Raw genomic sequence first — 18,754 nt, forward strand, 5'->3', positions numbered from 1 at the left:
CTGATCTACTCACATATCTCTGATATTTTATTATATCAAGTGAATAGAGAGAGAGCCAAGAGGCTGGTGATATCTCCTACTCTACACTTGTCAGGAAAAAGTGGTCTATTTTTTGTCAAGAAAACCCAAACTTCAGCAAAGACATATACACTCCACAAAACAGGAAAGGACATCTCATTTGAAAGGAAAAGTTATCAGAGTGTGAGAAAAATGAGTTTGCCACATTCCAATATTTGTGGGACATGAGACTGAACTTCAGAAGATATAATGGGAAGGGACAGGCAGAATCCCTAAGGAACCAAAGTACGCTTAGCACTGGAGTTCCTCATTACATGAGAGCTCAGATATTGGTAAGGATGGTAAACATAATGATAAGAACTTTGCAGTCCATACTCAGTCTCCATATAAGGCAACAATGTGAACAAGATGAAAAGTAGTCACCACTACAGTACTAACAGCTACTTTAGCAGTGGTATTGTGAAAAACAGAGTATAACTGGAGAGAGAAGAAAAGGTAGATATTTGAAAACAGACTAGGCTCTGCTGGAACTGAACAATTTTCCATGAAAGTAACCAAGCAATCACACCACAGGTGCCAAATGCAAAAATGAGCAAAGATTAACTGTATAAATACTATGTGTACAGAAATACAGGTAGTTTGTTGGAATTCTATGATGTTGAGATGAAAGAATAGGAAGGAATTTCTATCAAGTCAGGCACCATATCCTGTTCTTAGAATACTCACATTCAAGAGACTGAGACAGAGAAGTTAGGAATTTCAGGTTAGCCCGAACTACATATCAAGACAATACATCTTTTATTCTTTTTTTCTTTATTTAAATCAAAAGTCTGGTTGATAGAATATCACGAACAATATTAAGAAAATAGAAATTTAACGCCTATGCAGTGATACTCCTGCTAAGAAAACATGTTCTATAAAGAGACGTTAATTATTAAGTTACAAATACCAGCTGTCATATTGAAGGTTGTGGCATGAAGGGGTATGGTGTTGTTTGGTTGATCATTCTTCACTTCCATGTCTCATTTTACACATCTTAAAAAGCTTCTCTGATGACCTCCTTACTGTATAGACATCGATATGTGCCTTGCCTTTAATTCTATGTATTAAAACCAGTAATTTATTTATCAAATGACTATTTGATTTTGCATTATCTTCAAAAATAATGGGTCTTGAGGAATTTATACCTTTATTGTGTGGGTTTGAATATTCATAATAGCAATCAGAGAATAATCGGGGCCCAACACACACACAGGGTTTTTGGAGAGACTATACCTGTGGCAATACGAAAGCATAGAAATAAGTAGGTTGATCTGTTTTTCTGCTTAACATTTATAACTAGTTACTGATTAGAATGGGGAAAAAGTTGAGATACAGTCAAGGTTTTCTTTTCCTTAATTTCAATGATTGCTTATAGAGCATGTGAAACTGAACTCACCCATGGGAAAATTTCTGCCTGAACTGCATTAGTGCAAAGACTACAAGTTTGCACCAGCTTTGTAAATATTTGGACACTTGACTCAATGCTTAACACACTTTGGAAAATCTCCTGGTGTTAAGAGAGAAAGTATTAGATATGAAAATCTGTGAGAATAAATCACTCCTAAGCTTTGATTTTTGCGACTACAGAGAAAGACTTTGACTCTGATGTAACTGAGTGTCTAAAAGTATTAAAAAATCAATATCTCTTATCTGCAAGAATCCTTTTAGTGGCTTACTGCTCTGTCTTCCAGAAGATGAGTGTTAATTGTGTCAATTGCTCTTTTTGGCAGGAAAAGGGCTTGTCTGTCAAATGCTTTTCAATCGCCAAGAAGTTTGAGGTACCTGGAGAATGCTTCCTCCTGTTCATCCTCATCCTGCTCTCATGGCCTTTGTTATCTGCACCAGTCCATCTCTACACACCCCCATGTACATTTTTCTGATGAACTTACTTATCCTGAAATTTGGTTACACTAGTTCTGTCATACACAATATATGGAGAGACTTGAAAGTGAGATCTGAGGAATCTCTCAGGAGGGATGTGCCACACAGACGTTTTTCTTCACACTTTTTGTATAATTCAGTGCTGCCTATTGCCAGCCATGGCCTTTGTCCACTGTATGGCCCTGCTTCATTCTGCAGCCCAAATGAGTAGTGAGGTATGTTCCCACATGGCAAGTGTTTCACGGGGAATAGGTTGCCTTGTAGGGTTGGGAAAAAACTACTTGAGATCCAAATCTAACCACACACAAGGAGTTGAAAAATTATTGGTCATCTTCCATACCACAGTGATATCCATGCTGAACCCATCATCTTTGCTTAAAGTATGAAGAAGTCAAGACAGGACTGAAAAGAACTCTGGGTCTGAAGAAAGTTCTGATAATAAATAGATAATTAAGGATCCCAAAGTGATCTTTCAAAAAGGTGCAAAGTCTGTGAAAGAAAGAAAAAAAATAATAACTGTGTGTTTTCTTGCTGTCTTGAAACAAACTTTAAGAAACATACCTTTCTTTAAAGTGTTCTCTTTATTCACCACCATGCTTAATTGCAAACAATTGTAAAGTATGCTTGCTACTAAATTACTTTAGTAGATTAATCCTGTACTTAAGTGGTTTCCTCTGGACAGAGTTTAAACCACATGTTAATGTCTCAGGGTCTTGAAAATTCTCTGTATCCATTCTTAGCTATTTGGAAATCTTTCAGAAATTGTTTGTACATGATCTCAGCTCGTTATGATACAATTCCATATTCCTCAGTACATGTAAATTCTTTGCATTGGACTGGAACTGCTAATTAGTTCTCAGGAGAGTGAATTGTTAACCTCTGCTTTGTGTACCATTTGATCAGTCCATACTTCAGTTCTGTTCACCCAGTGTCTATTATTTTGGAACAGGAGTAGTCTTTCCTCCACTTTTTGATTTCTAAAAGGGCTGTGGAAAAGAATTTCAGCCAGGTGATTCTCAACATCAATATCATAGTTTCAGATAAACACACACACACGTACACACACACACACACACACACACACACACACACACACACACGCACACACACATACACACATGCACTTACACACACACATCCACACACACACAAATATGCATTCACATACAGGAACTGAAGTGGGTTTACAAGTGACCGAATACAAATATAAAAGTCAGCTAGAGTTATATAATTAGATTCAGGTTGCTATTCAACAGTAAAATAAAATAATATAAAATTAGAATCTTGAGTCTTTATGAGTATAATGAAACAAAAATAAAATTCCATTTAAGTGTGCTGAAAATATTGAAGACATTGACAAATTACCATGACACCAAAACTACAGTATTGTTTTAGGCATGAGTCACCCATAAGAAAGACAGTAATTATATTCTCCTCAGACTCATTGTACTGAGTCTACTTACATGGAGTAAGGACCATTCAGGTCAAAATGTTGGTAAAAAAATGACGAGATGTTGAAAGCAATGCATAAAGTATTGAAGAGACACACAGTCTTTCCATAGGCATTAAGTAATTCTCTTTTAACTTCTATTACTTTAAAAGGAAATACAAAAGAAAATACATTAAAATATTTTAAATATGAAAGGAAAATAATTTAAAATAATTTCATTGCTCCATATTTGGTTCTTGTTAAGATGACAGATATCCTCCTAATGCTTAACTGCGATAAGCGAAGCAAGAAACACTTTGTGGTATCTGTGGCAAGTACATATAATCTCAACCTAAAAGAGGAAAACCACTGGGCAAATCCAAATTCAGAGACATTCTTGCAAGGTAAGTAGTTATCTTCAAAGGTGTGGTCACAGAAGATAAAAATATTAATGAATTATCACAAAACTGAATGACTTAAGATATGTAATAAGTAAATGTTAACTGGATTTCTGGATTGGATATGGGCATAGAAAGTGTACAGTTCTAGAAACATTGTTGTTATGATTTGGTAAACCTACTGTGTTACTTGTAACAATTTTTTTTCAATTTTCTGATTTTTGAGAATTAGTCATTAGATTGCTTAAAGTATAAAAATTCAGGAATTAGGACACGACATAAAACCATACTGTTTCCTAGCAATTAAATCGGTTTTTCCTGTATAGTTTGAATTCTTCTTTATTTTTTGTATTTATTTATTTTTTTAATTTATTTATGTCTCAAATGCTGTCCTCCTTCCTGTTTTCCCCCCAGAGTCCCTTAAAACAAACAGCATCCCTTTCCGATTACTTCTTTCAAAAAGACAAAGCAACACTAGTTAAAAGTCATGTTTAGTCCCTTGATAGCTGTTCCTTTGGCCACACATTTGAAAATCTATATCATTGATAGTGCAGACATTAGGAAATATCTTCAAAAATGATCTTCAAAAATTAAATATTCTCCAGTAATCAGCTATCAGCTATCAGCTTGACAAAAGTGGAAGAATCCATGAACAAAAATATCCTTGTAATGTACGTAGAGAAAATTGATCAGACAAGAAGGAAAACATGTAGCAACCTTCCTGGATTCAACACAATAGAGCCTACGTTCCTGTAGTGTATTCTTCATGAGTTTATAGAGTTTATGGGCTAATACCTGGAAAAGAACTCCTACAAAAACCAGCAGCAAATTAACCACAAACTGCAATGTTTATACAAACCAAAGAAATATGTGTAAAGTATTATTTTCAGCTCTATATGAGAATATTAATATTTTTTAATTCGTATATTAATAAAATTTTAATTTCATTTCTGCAAATTTTTATTGCAATTTTTTAAATAAATAGATTTTAAGTGACTTATGTGATCATTACATTTTAGTGGTTTTGATTGCACTATAGAACAATAAAGTGTTTATTTGACTGTGATCATTACTATGAATATTCACGAAAATCAAATTATGTCAAGCAGGAACTGCTCTTCTGTTTTTATACTTTTAGTTGTACATATGCTTGTTCACATGTGCAACACATGCATGCCTACTGTCCAGGAGGTTGAAGAAGGTGTGAGGTTCCGTGATGCTGAAATTACAGCCACTTGTGAGCTGTCAACGGGTTCTCTGGAAGAACAGGTAATGCTATTAATCACCGAATCATTCATTCATCTGCAGCAAACACCATTTTTTGTAAATATAGTGACTAAATTGTCCTGTCTTCTGCATAGACTACTGTTTTCTCAAATGTGATAATTTAATATTAAACATACACCCACCTGTTCTTAACTTCATATATATATATATATATATATATATATGTATATATATATGTATATATATATGTATATATATATGTATGTATTTGTATATATGTATATATATATATATATCATACACACACAAATACATACACAGCCACACACACTCACACTCACACACACACACACACACACACACTGCTCTTACATTCAAGTTTACTTACTTACTTACACACATACACCTTCTTCTTACCTTCAAGTAGACTTAGTTATTTTCATAGTTATTTGTTTATTTATTCACTTTACATGCTGCACACTGCCCCATCCAGTTCACCCCTCTCACAATCCTTCTCCCAGCCTTTTCTCCTCTGAGCAGGAGGGGAACCCTCGGGTATCTCCTCACCTTGCATATCTAGTCTCTGTGATCACACCATCTGCTAGTGAGGACAGACACAGCAGCCTAGATGAATGGGTTGAGGAGGTAGAGGTCATATCCAGAAAGAGGCAGAGAGCTGGGGTAAAAGATGCCCATGAATCAATGGGTGTTTCCTTAGTTGAGACTCACAGCCTCAGTGATATGGACCTGAAGAAGCAATCTCCGGTAGCCAGAGAGCAACCCAAATGGAGTGATAAAGACACCTACTTTTGACCCAAAATTTATTCTGACCACAAGAAATGAAGGCGCCGTGCATAGAACAGAGAGTGAGGAAATATCAACCAATGGTTAGTGCAGATCGAGACCCATCCCATGGATGAGCACCAATCCCTGACACTATTACTGACACTCTGTTATGCTTGGAGAAAGGAGTCTAACATGGCTTCCCTCTGAGACACTCCACTAAGCTGCTGACTCAGACAGAAGCAGACATCCATTAGCCATACCAGGGGTGGTGCTTGGGGACACAGATGGAAGAACAGAATGAAAAGGATTATGGCCTCTAAGGATATAGGCAATCCACAGGCTTTGTCTTCATGTGGGTACCGAACAACTAGAATTGGGTTTCCCCAAAACATGTTGTATGTAGATGGGACATCTGTTTCTTTAAAATTCATTCATTTATTTACTCACTTTACATCCCAAGATCGGTGCTCCATCTTCAAGGTACGCCAACACCCATTGTCAGGGGAACCCATAAAAAGACAAAGCTATATATTTCCTACCTATGTCCTGGTGGCTCAGGCTCAGTCCATATTCACTCTCTGGTTAGTGGTTCAGTCTTTGACAAACCCCAAGAGTCCCCATGAGTTGATTCTATTGGTCTTTCTGTGAAGTCCCTCATATTATCTGGGCCTCGATTCTTCACCTGTTTTTTTAAAGACTCCCCGAGCTCCAGCTAATGTTTGGTGGTGAATCTTTACACTTGTTTCTCTCAGCTATAGGGTGGAGTCACAGAGAGGAAAGTTATACTAGGAATCTGTCTGCAAGCATGATAGAATATCTTTAATGTATCAGAGATAGGTGATTGCTCACGCGGTAGGTCTCAATCTGTAATAACCATTGGTTGGAAATTCCTTCCATGTCTACTGTTTCAGTCTTTGTCTCTGAAGATCTTGTAGGCTGTGTTCACTTTTGATTGAAGGTTTAATGGGTGGGTTTTTTTCCTTGTCACATCACTGTGAGTCATTCCTGGCTACAGAATTGGCAAATTAAGGATCTGTACCCTCATTGCTACAGTCACCCCAATAGACATCCTGGGGACTCGCCTTTCCCAGTTCTCTGGATCTTCCTTGAGATATGCACCCCACACTTGTGATTTCCATTCTCTTTTCCCTGCTTTCCCTATAACTAATTCCTCCAAAGCCCACTCCCTTCCCTACCTCCCCTCCCATTCAGTTTCCTCCCTCCCTCCATCCTCCTCAATATTTATTATGCTAAATGCATTTTAAAGTCAATATTTAGGAAAAAACACTGAAAAGTGTAGGAAGTATCCCACTCACATGTTGCTAACAGTGGACTGTGCTAGTGGAAATTTGTCTCTACAACCTCTCAGTACTAGAAGTCGTCTTAGGCTTCCTATGTGTATAGATATTTGGTCTTTCTCAGATTTCTGGCGCGTTTGGAGACTGATTATAGTCTCATTGCTTATCAGGCCGTATAAATCTGGATATAGATATTTTTTGGATAGTTATCAGATAGTATACAAGCTAGCCAAGACATAATATAGATTTTAAGCCTTTCTCAAGCTGAAATGAAGAACTAAATATTATTTCTAACTGATATAGTAACAGACTGGGTGTTGAATATATCAAATGCTTTATAAATTGTTGAATGGTAATAATCTTACTCAATTGATATATAAATGAAAAGTCTGTTTAACTGGACAAAAAGGGGGAAACATTGTTTACACTGAAGTTATCTGTATTTTGATGCTAATCCACTGCTCTAAGGACAGCTGCCTTGTCCTGTACTCAGAACTCAGGTGAATTCTGCAAAACCACTTTACCATTAAATTTGTGAAGTACAGGTGAGGGGCAGGTCCAGTATAGAAGGAGGCCTATCATTGGAGGAAGGAAGGATGGACAGGAAAGAAGTTTGAAGGAAGTAGAAGAGACTAGAGGAAAAAGGAGAGACAGAAAGAGGAGAGGTGAGAAGCCACGGCAGGTGAAGTTAAGATTCTGCTCTGTGTATTTACTTGTTGTTATTAATGTTCCAAAGGTATGGATGGTACCAGGCTTGGTATGCTTAAGTGGGCTATTATATCTTATCAATTGGGTCAAAGATTATTTTGTTGTGTGTTCTTTTATGTGAGGATTTGAGTGTAAGAATGTGTGTGGCAGTAAGAGACACTGGGCAGATGAGGAGTAGGGCTGTATTCAACCAAGATATCTAGCAGAGGCTTGGGAAACTACAGTGACAGTGTTAGCGGGGTAAAAGACTACTTTTATTTTTATATTTTTGCAACAGCACATTCACTTCTGTATTTGACATGCTCTAGGTGTGTCCCAAGGAAAGATCTACATCTGGTTCCAGACAGAATGTGCTTCTTAGGTTTATCAATCTTATCTAGTTTTGGTGGCTGATTTTATATATATATTTAACATGGATTCTGAGCAGCTACGTCAAGAATGTAGAATCCACAAATGCCAATGCCAAATAGAATCGCTCCTGTTTTTTGAGCCTATTAAATTTGAAGTTTCACTGGACCTCAAGTTCTTCCCTCCCTGTCAATCCTTTATCTTATCTTTGGCCAGAAGAAAGAATCATTTTAAAACATCCAAAATGCTGAAATATCACCCTTTGGAACACAGGAAGGTAGATATTACAGAAATGATATCTAATGGGACTACAGAAACATTTTCAATTGTCCCTGCTCTCCTTTTATTTACTCAGGCAGCTATGTATATGCATAAAATAAAAATTTGATAGTTTATCATTTTAAGTAGATACACAATATTTACACTTGCAAATTCACTTTATAGCTTGGCCACCTTTGTTGCCAAAATCATTGCAAAAATCTAGAATTGGTAAACAGAATGTTTGAATACACATACAGGAATATCTATAAAGTCCCCTAACAAGGAATGAACAATTAGAAAATGAAATACAAAATTCACTCAGTTAAATGCCTGTAGAGAAAAAAAATGGCCTTTGAGAAAGAGGGAAAATCTAGAAAATTGAACAGTTTGTAACAGGAATGGACCCGGTAATAGAGTTATTATCCAGATGAATCTCCTACAACCCATGTTCCTAGATCTTTTCTACCCAATACAAGCCCCTAACGGACTTGGTCCATTAAGAGCCTGTAACCACTGATGAAGAAAAGAGAAGTTTCCAGCTGTAGAGAGATATAGTACAAAGGTTACCACTGTGTCACAGGAGACTCTCCTGGAATAGGCACCCTTGAATCTGGTCAATATAAGGAAAGCAGGTAGGCCATGGCAGTTCTCAGTGACATCATCATTTGGCCCTCCCTGAAAAATTTATTGTACCCTGGAGAGCACTAGCTTTTGTGATGTCACAAGGAACTGCATCACAGATATTCCTGCAGTACACCTAGGGAATACTAAATGGCCTCTATTTCAGTACAAACAGTCATTTGGGAGGGAGAACAAAGAGTATGTACATAACAGAAATGAGTAGAAGAATGTTGGCCTTCTGTTTAGTTTAAAAAAATGAAATATGTGGTACATGGGAAAGCACAGTGAGTGCTGTGTAGGGGTTGTGAGGGTTCACTGAACACATAGCCTTGATCTGAGCCTTCCATATATGGGATTCAGGAAGTGCGAACCTCTCAGTAGCATCTGGTTTTCCTTGCTTGTTATGGTTCCTGGGAATCAGAGATTTTTTATCATTAATTTTATTATTCCAAAAGTCAGGTGTTGGGACAGGTATAGTGTTTTTTTTTCTGAGAGCCCATGCCTTTTATTTTTTCCCCCAAAAGGAAAAAGACCTAAGGAGGAAGGGAAAGACAAGTATTGTATGCTCAGCTCAGAGTAATCTCCTCCAGCTTTGGATTCCTATAGTACAGTTTCTGTCTGACACTGACATCTGGGAGAGAGAAACACTTCTATTTTAAACTTCATCACCTCATTCTTTCCACTAGTGTTATGCTGACTACCATTCCCTGACAGTGTCCCTCTAGATTTCTGAATCAATATGTCTGATTACCTTGCAGTTTTATTTACTTATATTTCTTTGATTTTTTTTAATTTTTAAGTTAATTTTAATACTTTTTGGATATTTCTATATCTACATTTTAAATGTTTTTTTCCTCTCCCAGTATCCTCTCCATAAGAGACCTGAACGTTTCCCTTCCTTTACATTTAAACCCCCCTTACTGCCCCTCGACATTTCCTTGAACTGGGAGTCAAACCTAGGGAGAACCAAGGGCCTCTCCTTCCTTTGGTGTCCAACAATGCAATCCTCTGCTACATATGCAGTTGGACCCATAGGTCTGCCCATGTACAGTCTTTGAATACCTGTATAGTACCAGAATGTTCTTGTTCATTGTCATTGTTCTACTGATGGGGTAGAGCATCTTCAGCTCTAGTAAACCTTTCTCAAAATTTACCAAGAAGAGGTCCATTTACAAATCTCTGGTTTGCCACTGGCACTCACTTGTGTAAATAACATGCTCTAGCTGTGTCTCTCAGGAAATATATATAACCTGTCCCTGGAATCATGCACTTCTAAGCTTCATTAATCTTAATCATATCTAATTTTGGTGGCTGATCTATCTATCTATCTATCTATCTATCTAGTTATCTATCTAGATATCTATCCTTGTCTCTGTCTCTGTCTCTGTCTCTCTCTCTATATATATATATATATATATATATATATATATATTTGGTGGCTTCTACATCTATGAAATTATGTGAAATTTTAATATGGATTCTGTGCTCCTAGGTGAAGAATGGAGTATCCACAAATGACAATACCAAATATACTCCCTCCTGTTCTTATGAGCCTATTGAGGTTGAGGTTTTACTGGAACTCAAGCCATTCTTCTCCCTTCTCATCAACCTGTATCTATTGTTTGGCTTGAAAAGTATAATTGTAAAACATCCAAAAGCCTGAAGTCTCACCCTTGGAACACAGGAAGGTAGATATTAAAGAAATAATATCTAATGTGACTACAGAACTGCATTCTATAGTCCATGCTGTCCTTTGATTCACTGATGTCAGGTAATTTCTGCATTAAATAAAAATTTGGGCGTTTATCATTTGAAGTAGGTACACAATATTTACACTATTAAATTCACTCTTTAGCTTGGCCAGCTTTGTTGCGAAAATCATTGCAAAAAACTAGATTTGGAAAACAGAATTATTGAGTACACATTCAGGAATATCTATAAAGTCCCCTATCAAGGAATTAACAATTAGAAAATTAAATACATAATCCACTCATTTTAATATCTGTAGGGAAACAATGCCCTTTGGGAAACAGATAGAACTTAGGAAATTGAACTGTTTTTCACAGGAATGGACCTGGTAATAAAATTATCCAGAAGACTCTCCTACATCCCATGTTACTAGGTATTTTCTACACATGCCAAGACCCTGAATAACTTTGTCCATTCAGAGCAGGTAACCACTCATAAAGCAAAGGGAACTCTCTAGCATTAGAGAGATGTTCTGCATAAATGTTTCCACTGTGTCAAAGGAGACACTCCTGGAAAGGGCACCCTAGAATCTGGTCAATATTAAGAAAGATCTTTAGCAGGTAGGCCATGGCAATTCTCAGGGATAATGTCATTAGGCCGTATGTAAAAAATCTCTTGCAACCTAGAGAGCCCTAGCTTTTTCTGTGATATCAAAAGTAATGTCGTGACTGCAGCTGCCTCTCAGACATTCCTTTAGTACCTCTAAGGTTTATTTTTTTTTTTATTAACTTGAGTATTTCTTATATACATTTCGAGTGTTATTCCCTTTCCCGGTTTCCGGGCAAACATCCCCCTCCCCCCTCCCCTTCCTTATGGGTGTTCCCCTACCAAACCACCCCATTGCTGCCCCCCCATAGTCTAGTTCACTGGGGGTTCAGTCTTAGCAGGACCCAGGGCTTCCCCTTCCACTGGTGCTCTTACTAGGATATTCATTGCTACCTATGGGGTCAGAGTCCAGGGTCAGTCCATGTATAGTCTTTAGGTAGTGGCTTAGTCCCTGGAAGCTCTGGTTGCTTAAGGTTGTTGTACTTTTGGGGTCTCGAGCCCCTTCAAGCTCTTCCAGTTCTTTCTCTGATTCCTTCAATAGGGGACCTATTCTCAGTTCAGTGGTTTGCTGCTGGCATTCGCCTCTGTATTTGCTGTATTCTGGCTGTGTCTCTCAGGAGCGATCTACATCCGGCTCCTGTCGGTCTGCACTTCTTTGCTTCATCCATCTTGTCTAATTGGGTGGCTGTATATGTATGGGCCACATGTGGGGCAGGCTCTGAATGGGTGTTCCTTCAGTCTCTGTTTTAATCTTTGCCTCTCCCTTCCCTGCCAAGGGTATTCTTTTTCCTCATTTAAAGAAGGAGTGAAGCATTCACATTTTGATCATCTGTCTTGAGTTTTGTTTGTTCTAGGGATCTAGGGTATTTCAAGCATTTGGGCTAATAGCCACTTATCAATGAGTGCATACCATGTACGTCTTTCTGTATTGGGTTAGCTCACTCAGGATGATATTTTCCAGTTCCAACCATTTGCCTACGAATTTCATAAACTCGTTGATTTTGATAGCTGAGTAATATTCAATTGTGTAGATGTACCACATTTTCTGTATCCATTCCTCTGTTGAAGGGCATCTGGGTTCTTTCCATTTTCTGGCTATTATAAATAAGGCTGCGATGAACATAGTGGAGCACGTGTCTCTTTTATATGTTGAGGCATCTTTTGGGTATATGCCCAAGAGTGGTATAGCTGGATCCTCAGGCAGTTCAATGTCCAATTTTCTGAGGAACCTCCAGACTGATTTCCAGAATGGTTTTATCAGTCTGCAATCCCACCAACAATGGAGGAGTGTTCCTCTTTCTCCACATCCTCGCCAGCATCTGCTGTCACCTGAGTTTTTGATCTTAGCCATTCTCACTGGTGTGAGGTGAAATCTCAGTGTTGTTTTGATTTGCATTTCCCTTATGACTAAAGATGTTGAACATTTCTTTAGGTGTTTCTCAGCCATTCGGCATTCCTCAGCTGTGAATTCTTTGTTTAGCTCTGAATCCCATTTTTTAATAGGGTTATTTGTTTCCCTGCGGTCTAACTTCTTGAGTTCTTTGTATATTTTGGATATAAGGACTCTATCTGTTGTAGGATTGGTAAAGATCTTTTCCCAATCTGTTGGTTGCCGTTTTGTCCTAACCACAGTGTCCTTTGCCTTACAGAAGCTTTGCCGTTTTATTAGATCCTATTTGTCGATTCTTGATCTTAGAGCATAAGCCATTGGTGTTTTGTTCAGGAAATTTTTTCCAGTGCTCATGTGTTCCAGATGCTTCCCTATTTTTTCTTCTATTAGTTTGAGTGTGTCTGGTTTGATGTGGAGGTCCTTCATCCACTTGGGCTTAAGCTTTGTACAGGGTGATAAGGATGGTTCGATCTGCATTCTTCTACATGTTGCTCTCCAGTTGAACCAGCACCATTTGCTGAAAATGCTATCTTTTTCCATTGGATGGTTTTGGCTCCTTTGTCAAAAATCAAGTGACCATAGGTGTGTGGGTTCATTTCTGGGTCTTCAATTCTATTCCATTGGCCTATCTGTCTGTCTCTGTACCAATACCATGCAGTTTTTATCACTATTGCTCTGTAATACTGCTTGAGTTCAGGGATAGTGATTCCCCCTGAAGTCCTTTTATTGTTGAGAATAGCTTTAGCTATCCTGGGTTTTTTGTTATTCCAGATGAATTTGCAAATTGTTCTGTCTAACTCTTTGAAGAATTGGATTGGTATTTTGATGGGGATTGCATTGAATCTGTAGATTGCTTTTGGTAAAATGGCCATTTTTACTAAATTAATCCTGCCAATCCATGAGCATGGGAGATCTTTCCATCTTCTGAGGTCTTCTTCAATTTCTTTCCTCAGTGTCTTGAAGTTCTTATTGTACAGATCTTTTACTTGCTTGGTTAAAGTCACACCGAGGTACTTTATATTATTTGGGTCTATTATGAAGGGTGTCATTTCCCTAATTACTTTCTCGGCTTGTTTCTCTTTTGTATAGAGGAAGGCAACTGATTTATTTGAGTTAATTTTATAACCAGCCACTTTGCTGAAGTTGTTTATCAGCTTTAGTAGTTCTCTGGTGGAACTTTTGGGATCACTTAAATATACTATCATGTCATCTGCAAATAGTGATATTTTGACCTCTTCTTTTCCGATCTGTATCCCCTTGATCTCCTTTTGTTGTCTGATTGCTCTGGCTAGAACTTCAAGAATTATATTGAATAAGTAGGGAGAGAGTGGGCAGCCTTGTCTAGTCCCTGATTTTAATTGGATTGCTTCAAGTTTCTCTCCATTTAGTTTAATGTTAGCAACTGGTTTGCTGTATATGGCTTTTACTATGTTTAGGTATGGGCCTTGAATTCCTATTCTTTCCAGGACTTTTATCATGAAGGGGTGTTGAATTTTGTCAAATGCTTTCTCAGCATCTAATGAAATGATCATGTGGTTCTGTTCTTTCAGTTTGTTTATATAATGGATCACATTGATGGTTTTCCGTATATTAAACCATCCCTGCATGCCTGGGATGAAGCCTACTTGATCATGGTGGATGATTGTTTTGATGTGCTCTTGAATTCGCTTTGCCAGAATTTTATTGAATATTTTTGCATCGATATTCATAAGGGAAATTGGTCTGAAGTTCTCTTTCTTTGTTGTGTCTTTGTGTGGTTTAGGTATAAGAGTAATTGTGGCTTCGTAGAAGGAATTCGGTAGTGCTCCATCTGTTTCAATTTTGTGCAATAGTTTGGATAATATTGGTATGAGGTCTTCTATGAAGGTTTGATAGAATTCTGCACTAAACCCGTCTGGACCTGGACTCTTTTTGGTTGGGAGACCTTTAATGACTGCTTCTATTCCCTTAGGAGTTATGGGGTTGTTTAACTGGTTTATCTGTTCCTGATTTAAGTTCGATACCTGGTATCTGTCTAGGAAATTGTCCATTTCCTGAAGATTTTCAAGTTTTGTTGAATATAGGTTTTTAATAGTAAGATCTGATGATTTTTTGAATTTCCTCTGAATCTGTAGTTATGTCTCCCTTTTCATTTCTGATTTTGTTAATTTGGACGCACTCTCTGTGTCCTCTTGTTAGTCTGGCTAAGGGTTTATCTATCTTGTTGATTTTCTCAAAGAACCAACTTTTGGTTCTGTTGATTCTTTCTATGGTCCTTTTTGTTTCTACTTGGTTGATTAAAGCTCTGAGTTTGATTATTTCCTGCCTTCTACTCCTCCTGGGTTTATTTGCTTCTTTTTGTTCTGCTTTTAGGTGTGCTGTAAAGCTGCTGACATATGCTCTTTCCTGTTTCTTTCTGCAGGCACTCAGCCCTATGAGTTTTCCTCTTCGCACAGCTTTCATTGTGTCCCATAAGTTTGGGTATGTTGTACCTTCATTTTCATTAAATTCTAAAAAGTTTTTAATTTCTTTCTTTATTTCTTCCTTGACCAGGTTATCATTGAGTAGAGCATTGTTCAATTTCCACGTATATGTGGGCATTCTTCCCTTATTGTTATTGAACACCAGTTTTAGGCCGTGGTGGTCCGATAGCACGCATGGGATTATTTCTATCTTTCTGTACCTGTTGAGGCCCGTTTTTTGACCAATTATATGGTCAATTTTGGAGAAAGTACCATGAGGAGCTGAGAAGAAGGTATATCCTTTTGCTTTAGGATAGAATGTTCTATAAATATCCGTTAAGTCCATTTGGCTCATGACTTCTCTTAGTCTGTCGACATCACTGTTTAATTTCTGTTTACATGATCTGTCCATTGATGAGAGTGGGGTGTTGAAATCTCCCACTATTATTGTGTGAGGTGCAATGTGTGTTTTGAGCTTTAGTAAGGTTTCTTTTACGTATGTAGGTGCCCTTGTATTTGGGGCATAGATATTTAGGATTGAGAGTTCATCTTGGTGGATTTTTCCTTTGATGAATATGAAGTGTCCTTCCTTATCTTTTTTGATGACTTTTAGTTCGAAATTGATTTTATTTGATATTAGAATGGCTACTCCAGCTTGCTTCTTCTGACCATTTCCTTGGAAAGTTGTTTTCCAGCCTTTCACTATGAGGTAGTGTCTGTCTTTGTCTCTGAGGTGTGTTTCCTGTAGGCAGCAGAATGCAGGGTCCTCGTTGTGTATCCAGTTTGTTAATCTATGTCTTTTTATTGGGGAGCTGAGGCCATTGATATTGAGAGATATTAAGGAATAGTGATTATTGCTTCCCGTTATATTCATATTTGGATGAGAGGTTATGTTTGTGTGCTTTCATTCTCTTTGTGTTGTTGCCAAGACGATTAGTTTCTTGCTTCTTCTAGGGTATAGCTTGCCTCCTTATGTTGGGCTTTACCATTTATTATCCTTTGTAGTGCTGGATTTGTAAAAAGATATTGTGTAAATTTGGTTTTGTCATGGAATATCTTGGTTTCTCCATCAATGTTAATTGAGAGTTTTGCTGGATACAGTAACATGGGCTGGGATTTGTGTTCTCTTAGGGTATGTATAACATCAGTCCAGGATCTTCTGGCCTTCATAGTTTCTGTCGAGAAGTCTGGTGTGATTCTGATAGGTCTCCCTTTATATGTTACTTGACCTTTTTCCCTTACTGCTTTTAATATTCTTTCTTTATTTTGTGCGTTTGGTGTTTTGACAATTATGTGACGGGAGGTGTTTCTTTTCTGGTCCAATCTATTTGGAGTTCTGTAGGCTTCCTTTATGTCTATGGGTATCTCTTTTTTTAGGTTAGGGAAGTTTTCTTCTATAATTTTGTTGAAGATATTTACTGGTCCTTTGAGCTGGGAGTCTTCACTCTCTTCTATACCTATTATCCTTAGGTTTGATCTTCTCATTGAGTCCTGGATTTCCTGTATGTTTTGGACCAGTAGCTTTTTCCGCTTTACATTATCTTTGACAGTTGAGTCAATGACTTCTATGGAATCTTCTGCTCCTGATATTCTCTCTTCCATCTCTTGTATTCTGTTGGTGAAGCTTGTATCTACAGCTCCTTGTCTCTTCTTTTGTTTTTCTATATCCAGGGTTGTTTCCATGTGTTCTTTCTTGATTGCTTCTATTTCCATTTTTAATTCCTTCAACTGTTTGATTGTGTTTTCCTGGAATTCTTTCAGGGATTTTTGTGTCTCCTCTCTATGGGCTTCTACTTGTTTATTTATGTTTTCCTGGAATTCTTTCAGGGATTTTTGTGTCTCCTCTCTATGGGCTTCTACTTGTTTATTTATGTTTTCCTGGAATTCTTTCAGGGATTTTTGCGATTCTTTCAGGCATTTTTGTGATTCCTCTCTGTAGGCTTCTACTTGTTCTCTAAGGGAGTTCTTCATGTCTTTCTTGAAGTCCTCCAGCATCATGATCATAAATGATTTTGGAACTAGATCTTGCTTTTCTGGTGTGTTTAGATATTCCATGTTTGTTTTGATGGGAGAATTGGGCTCCGATGGTGCCATGTAGTCTTGGTTTCTGTTGCTTGGGTTCCTGCGCTTGCCTCTCGCCATCAGATTATCTCTAGTGTTACTTTGTTCTGCTATTTCTGACAGTGGCTAGACTGTCCTATAAGCCTGTGTGTCAGGAGTGCTGTAGACCTGTTTTCCTCTCTTTCATTCAGTTATGGGTACAGAGTGTTCTACTTTCCGGCGTGTGGTTTTTTCTCTCTACAGGTCTTCAGCTGTTCCTGTGGGCCTGTGTCTTGAGTTCACCAGGCAGCTTTCTTGCAGCAGAAAAGTTGGTCTTACCTGTGGTCCCGAGGCTCAAGTTCACTCCTGGGGTGCTACTCACGGGCTCTCTGCAGCAGCAGCAACCAGGAAGACCTGTGCCGCCTTTTCCAGGAGCTTCAGTGCACCAGGTTCCAGATGGTCTTTGGCTTTTTCCTCTGGCGTCCGAGATGTGTGTGCAGAGAGCAGTCTCTTCTGGTTTCCCAGGCTTGTCTGCCTCACTGAAGGTTCAGCTCTCCCTCCCACGGGATTTGGGTGCAGAGAACTGTTTATCCGGTCTGTTTCCTTCTGGTTCTGGTGGTGTCTCAGGCACAGGGGTCCTGCCGCTCCTGGGCCCTCCCCCACGGGAGCCCAGAGGCCTCATACAGTTTCCCCTTGGGCCAGGGATGTGGGCAGGGGTGAGCAGAGTTGGTGGTCTCTTCCGCTCTGCAGCCTCAGGAGTGCCCACTTGACCAGGCGGTTGGGTCTCTCTCTCACAGGGTCTGGGGGCAGAAAGCTGCTGCGGGCCGGAATCCGCGGGTGTCGGCATTGATTTTCTTATCGCATTGAAAGCACCTTCAGCTCTTGTAATCCTTTCTCAAAACCTACCAACCAGAGATGTGTTTTCAGTTCACTGGTTTGCCACTACCATTCACTTCTGTATTTGATATGCTTTAGCTGTGTCTCTCAGTAAAGACCTATATCCGTTTTTTCAAGTCATGCAATTAGAAGCTTCATCAATCTTATCTACTTTTGGTGGTGATATATATATATATATATATATATATATACATATATATATATATATATCTGTATCTGTATCTGTATCTATCTATATCTATATCTATACATCATATACATCATATACATCATATACATCATATACATCATATACATCATATACATCATATACATCATATACATCATATACATCATATACATCATATACATCATATACATCATATACATCATATACATCATATACATCATATACATCATATACATCATATACACATACATCTACATATACATCATATACATCATATACATCATATACATCATATACATCATATACATCATATACATCATATACATATACATATACATATACATATATATATATACATATACATATACATATACATATACATATACATATACATATACATATACATATACATATACATATACATATACATATACATATACATATACATATACATATACATATACATATACATATACATATACATATACATATACATATACATATA

At 37.9% G+C, this 18,754-nt stretch overlaps 1 protein-coding gene across 1 annotated transcript; it reads left to right on the top strand.

The window, feature by feature from the left end:
* The first annotated feature begins 1,790 nt into the window (after positions 1-1,790).
* Positions 1,791-10,747, top strand: LOC147998121 (uncharacterized). Its single transcript, XM_087601189.1, has 4 exons — positions 1,791-2,156; positions 3,636-3,774; positions 4,907-5,037; positions 10,510-10,747. The coding sequence occupies exons 1-4, from the start codon at positions 2,037-2,039 to the stop codon at positions 10,678-10,680; spliced, it is 561 nt and encodes a 186-aa protein (XP_087457315.1). The 5' UTR covers positions 1,791-2,036; the 3' UTR covers positions 10,681-10,747.
* The last annotated feature ends 8,007 nt before the right edge of the window (positions 10,748-18,754 follow it).

This window comes from Rattus norvegicus, chromosome X (assembly GCF_021556685.1).
Source record: "Rattus norvegicus strain SHRSP/BbbUtx chromosome X, alternate assembly SHRSP_T2T, whole genome shotgun sequence".
NCBI classification, from domain to species: domain Eukaryota; kingdom Metazoa; phylum Chordata; class Mammalia; order Rodentia; family Muridae; genus Rattus; species Rattus norvegicus.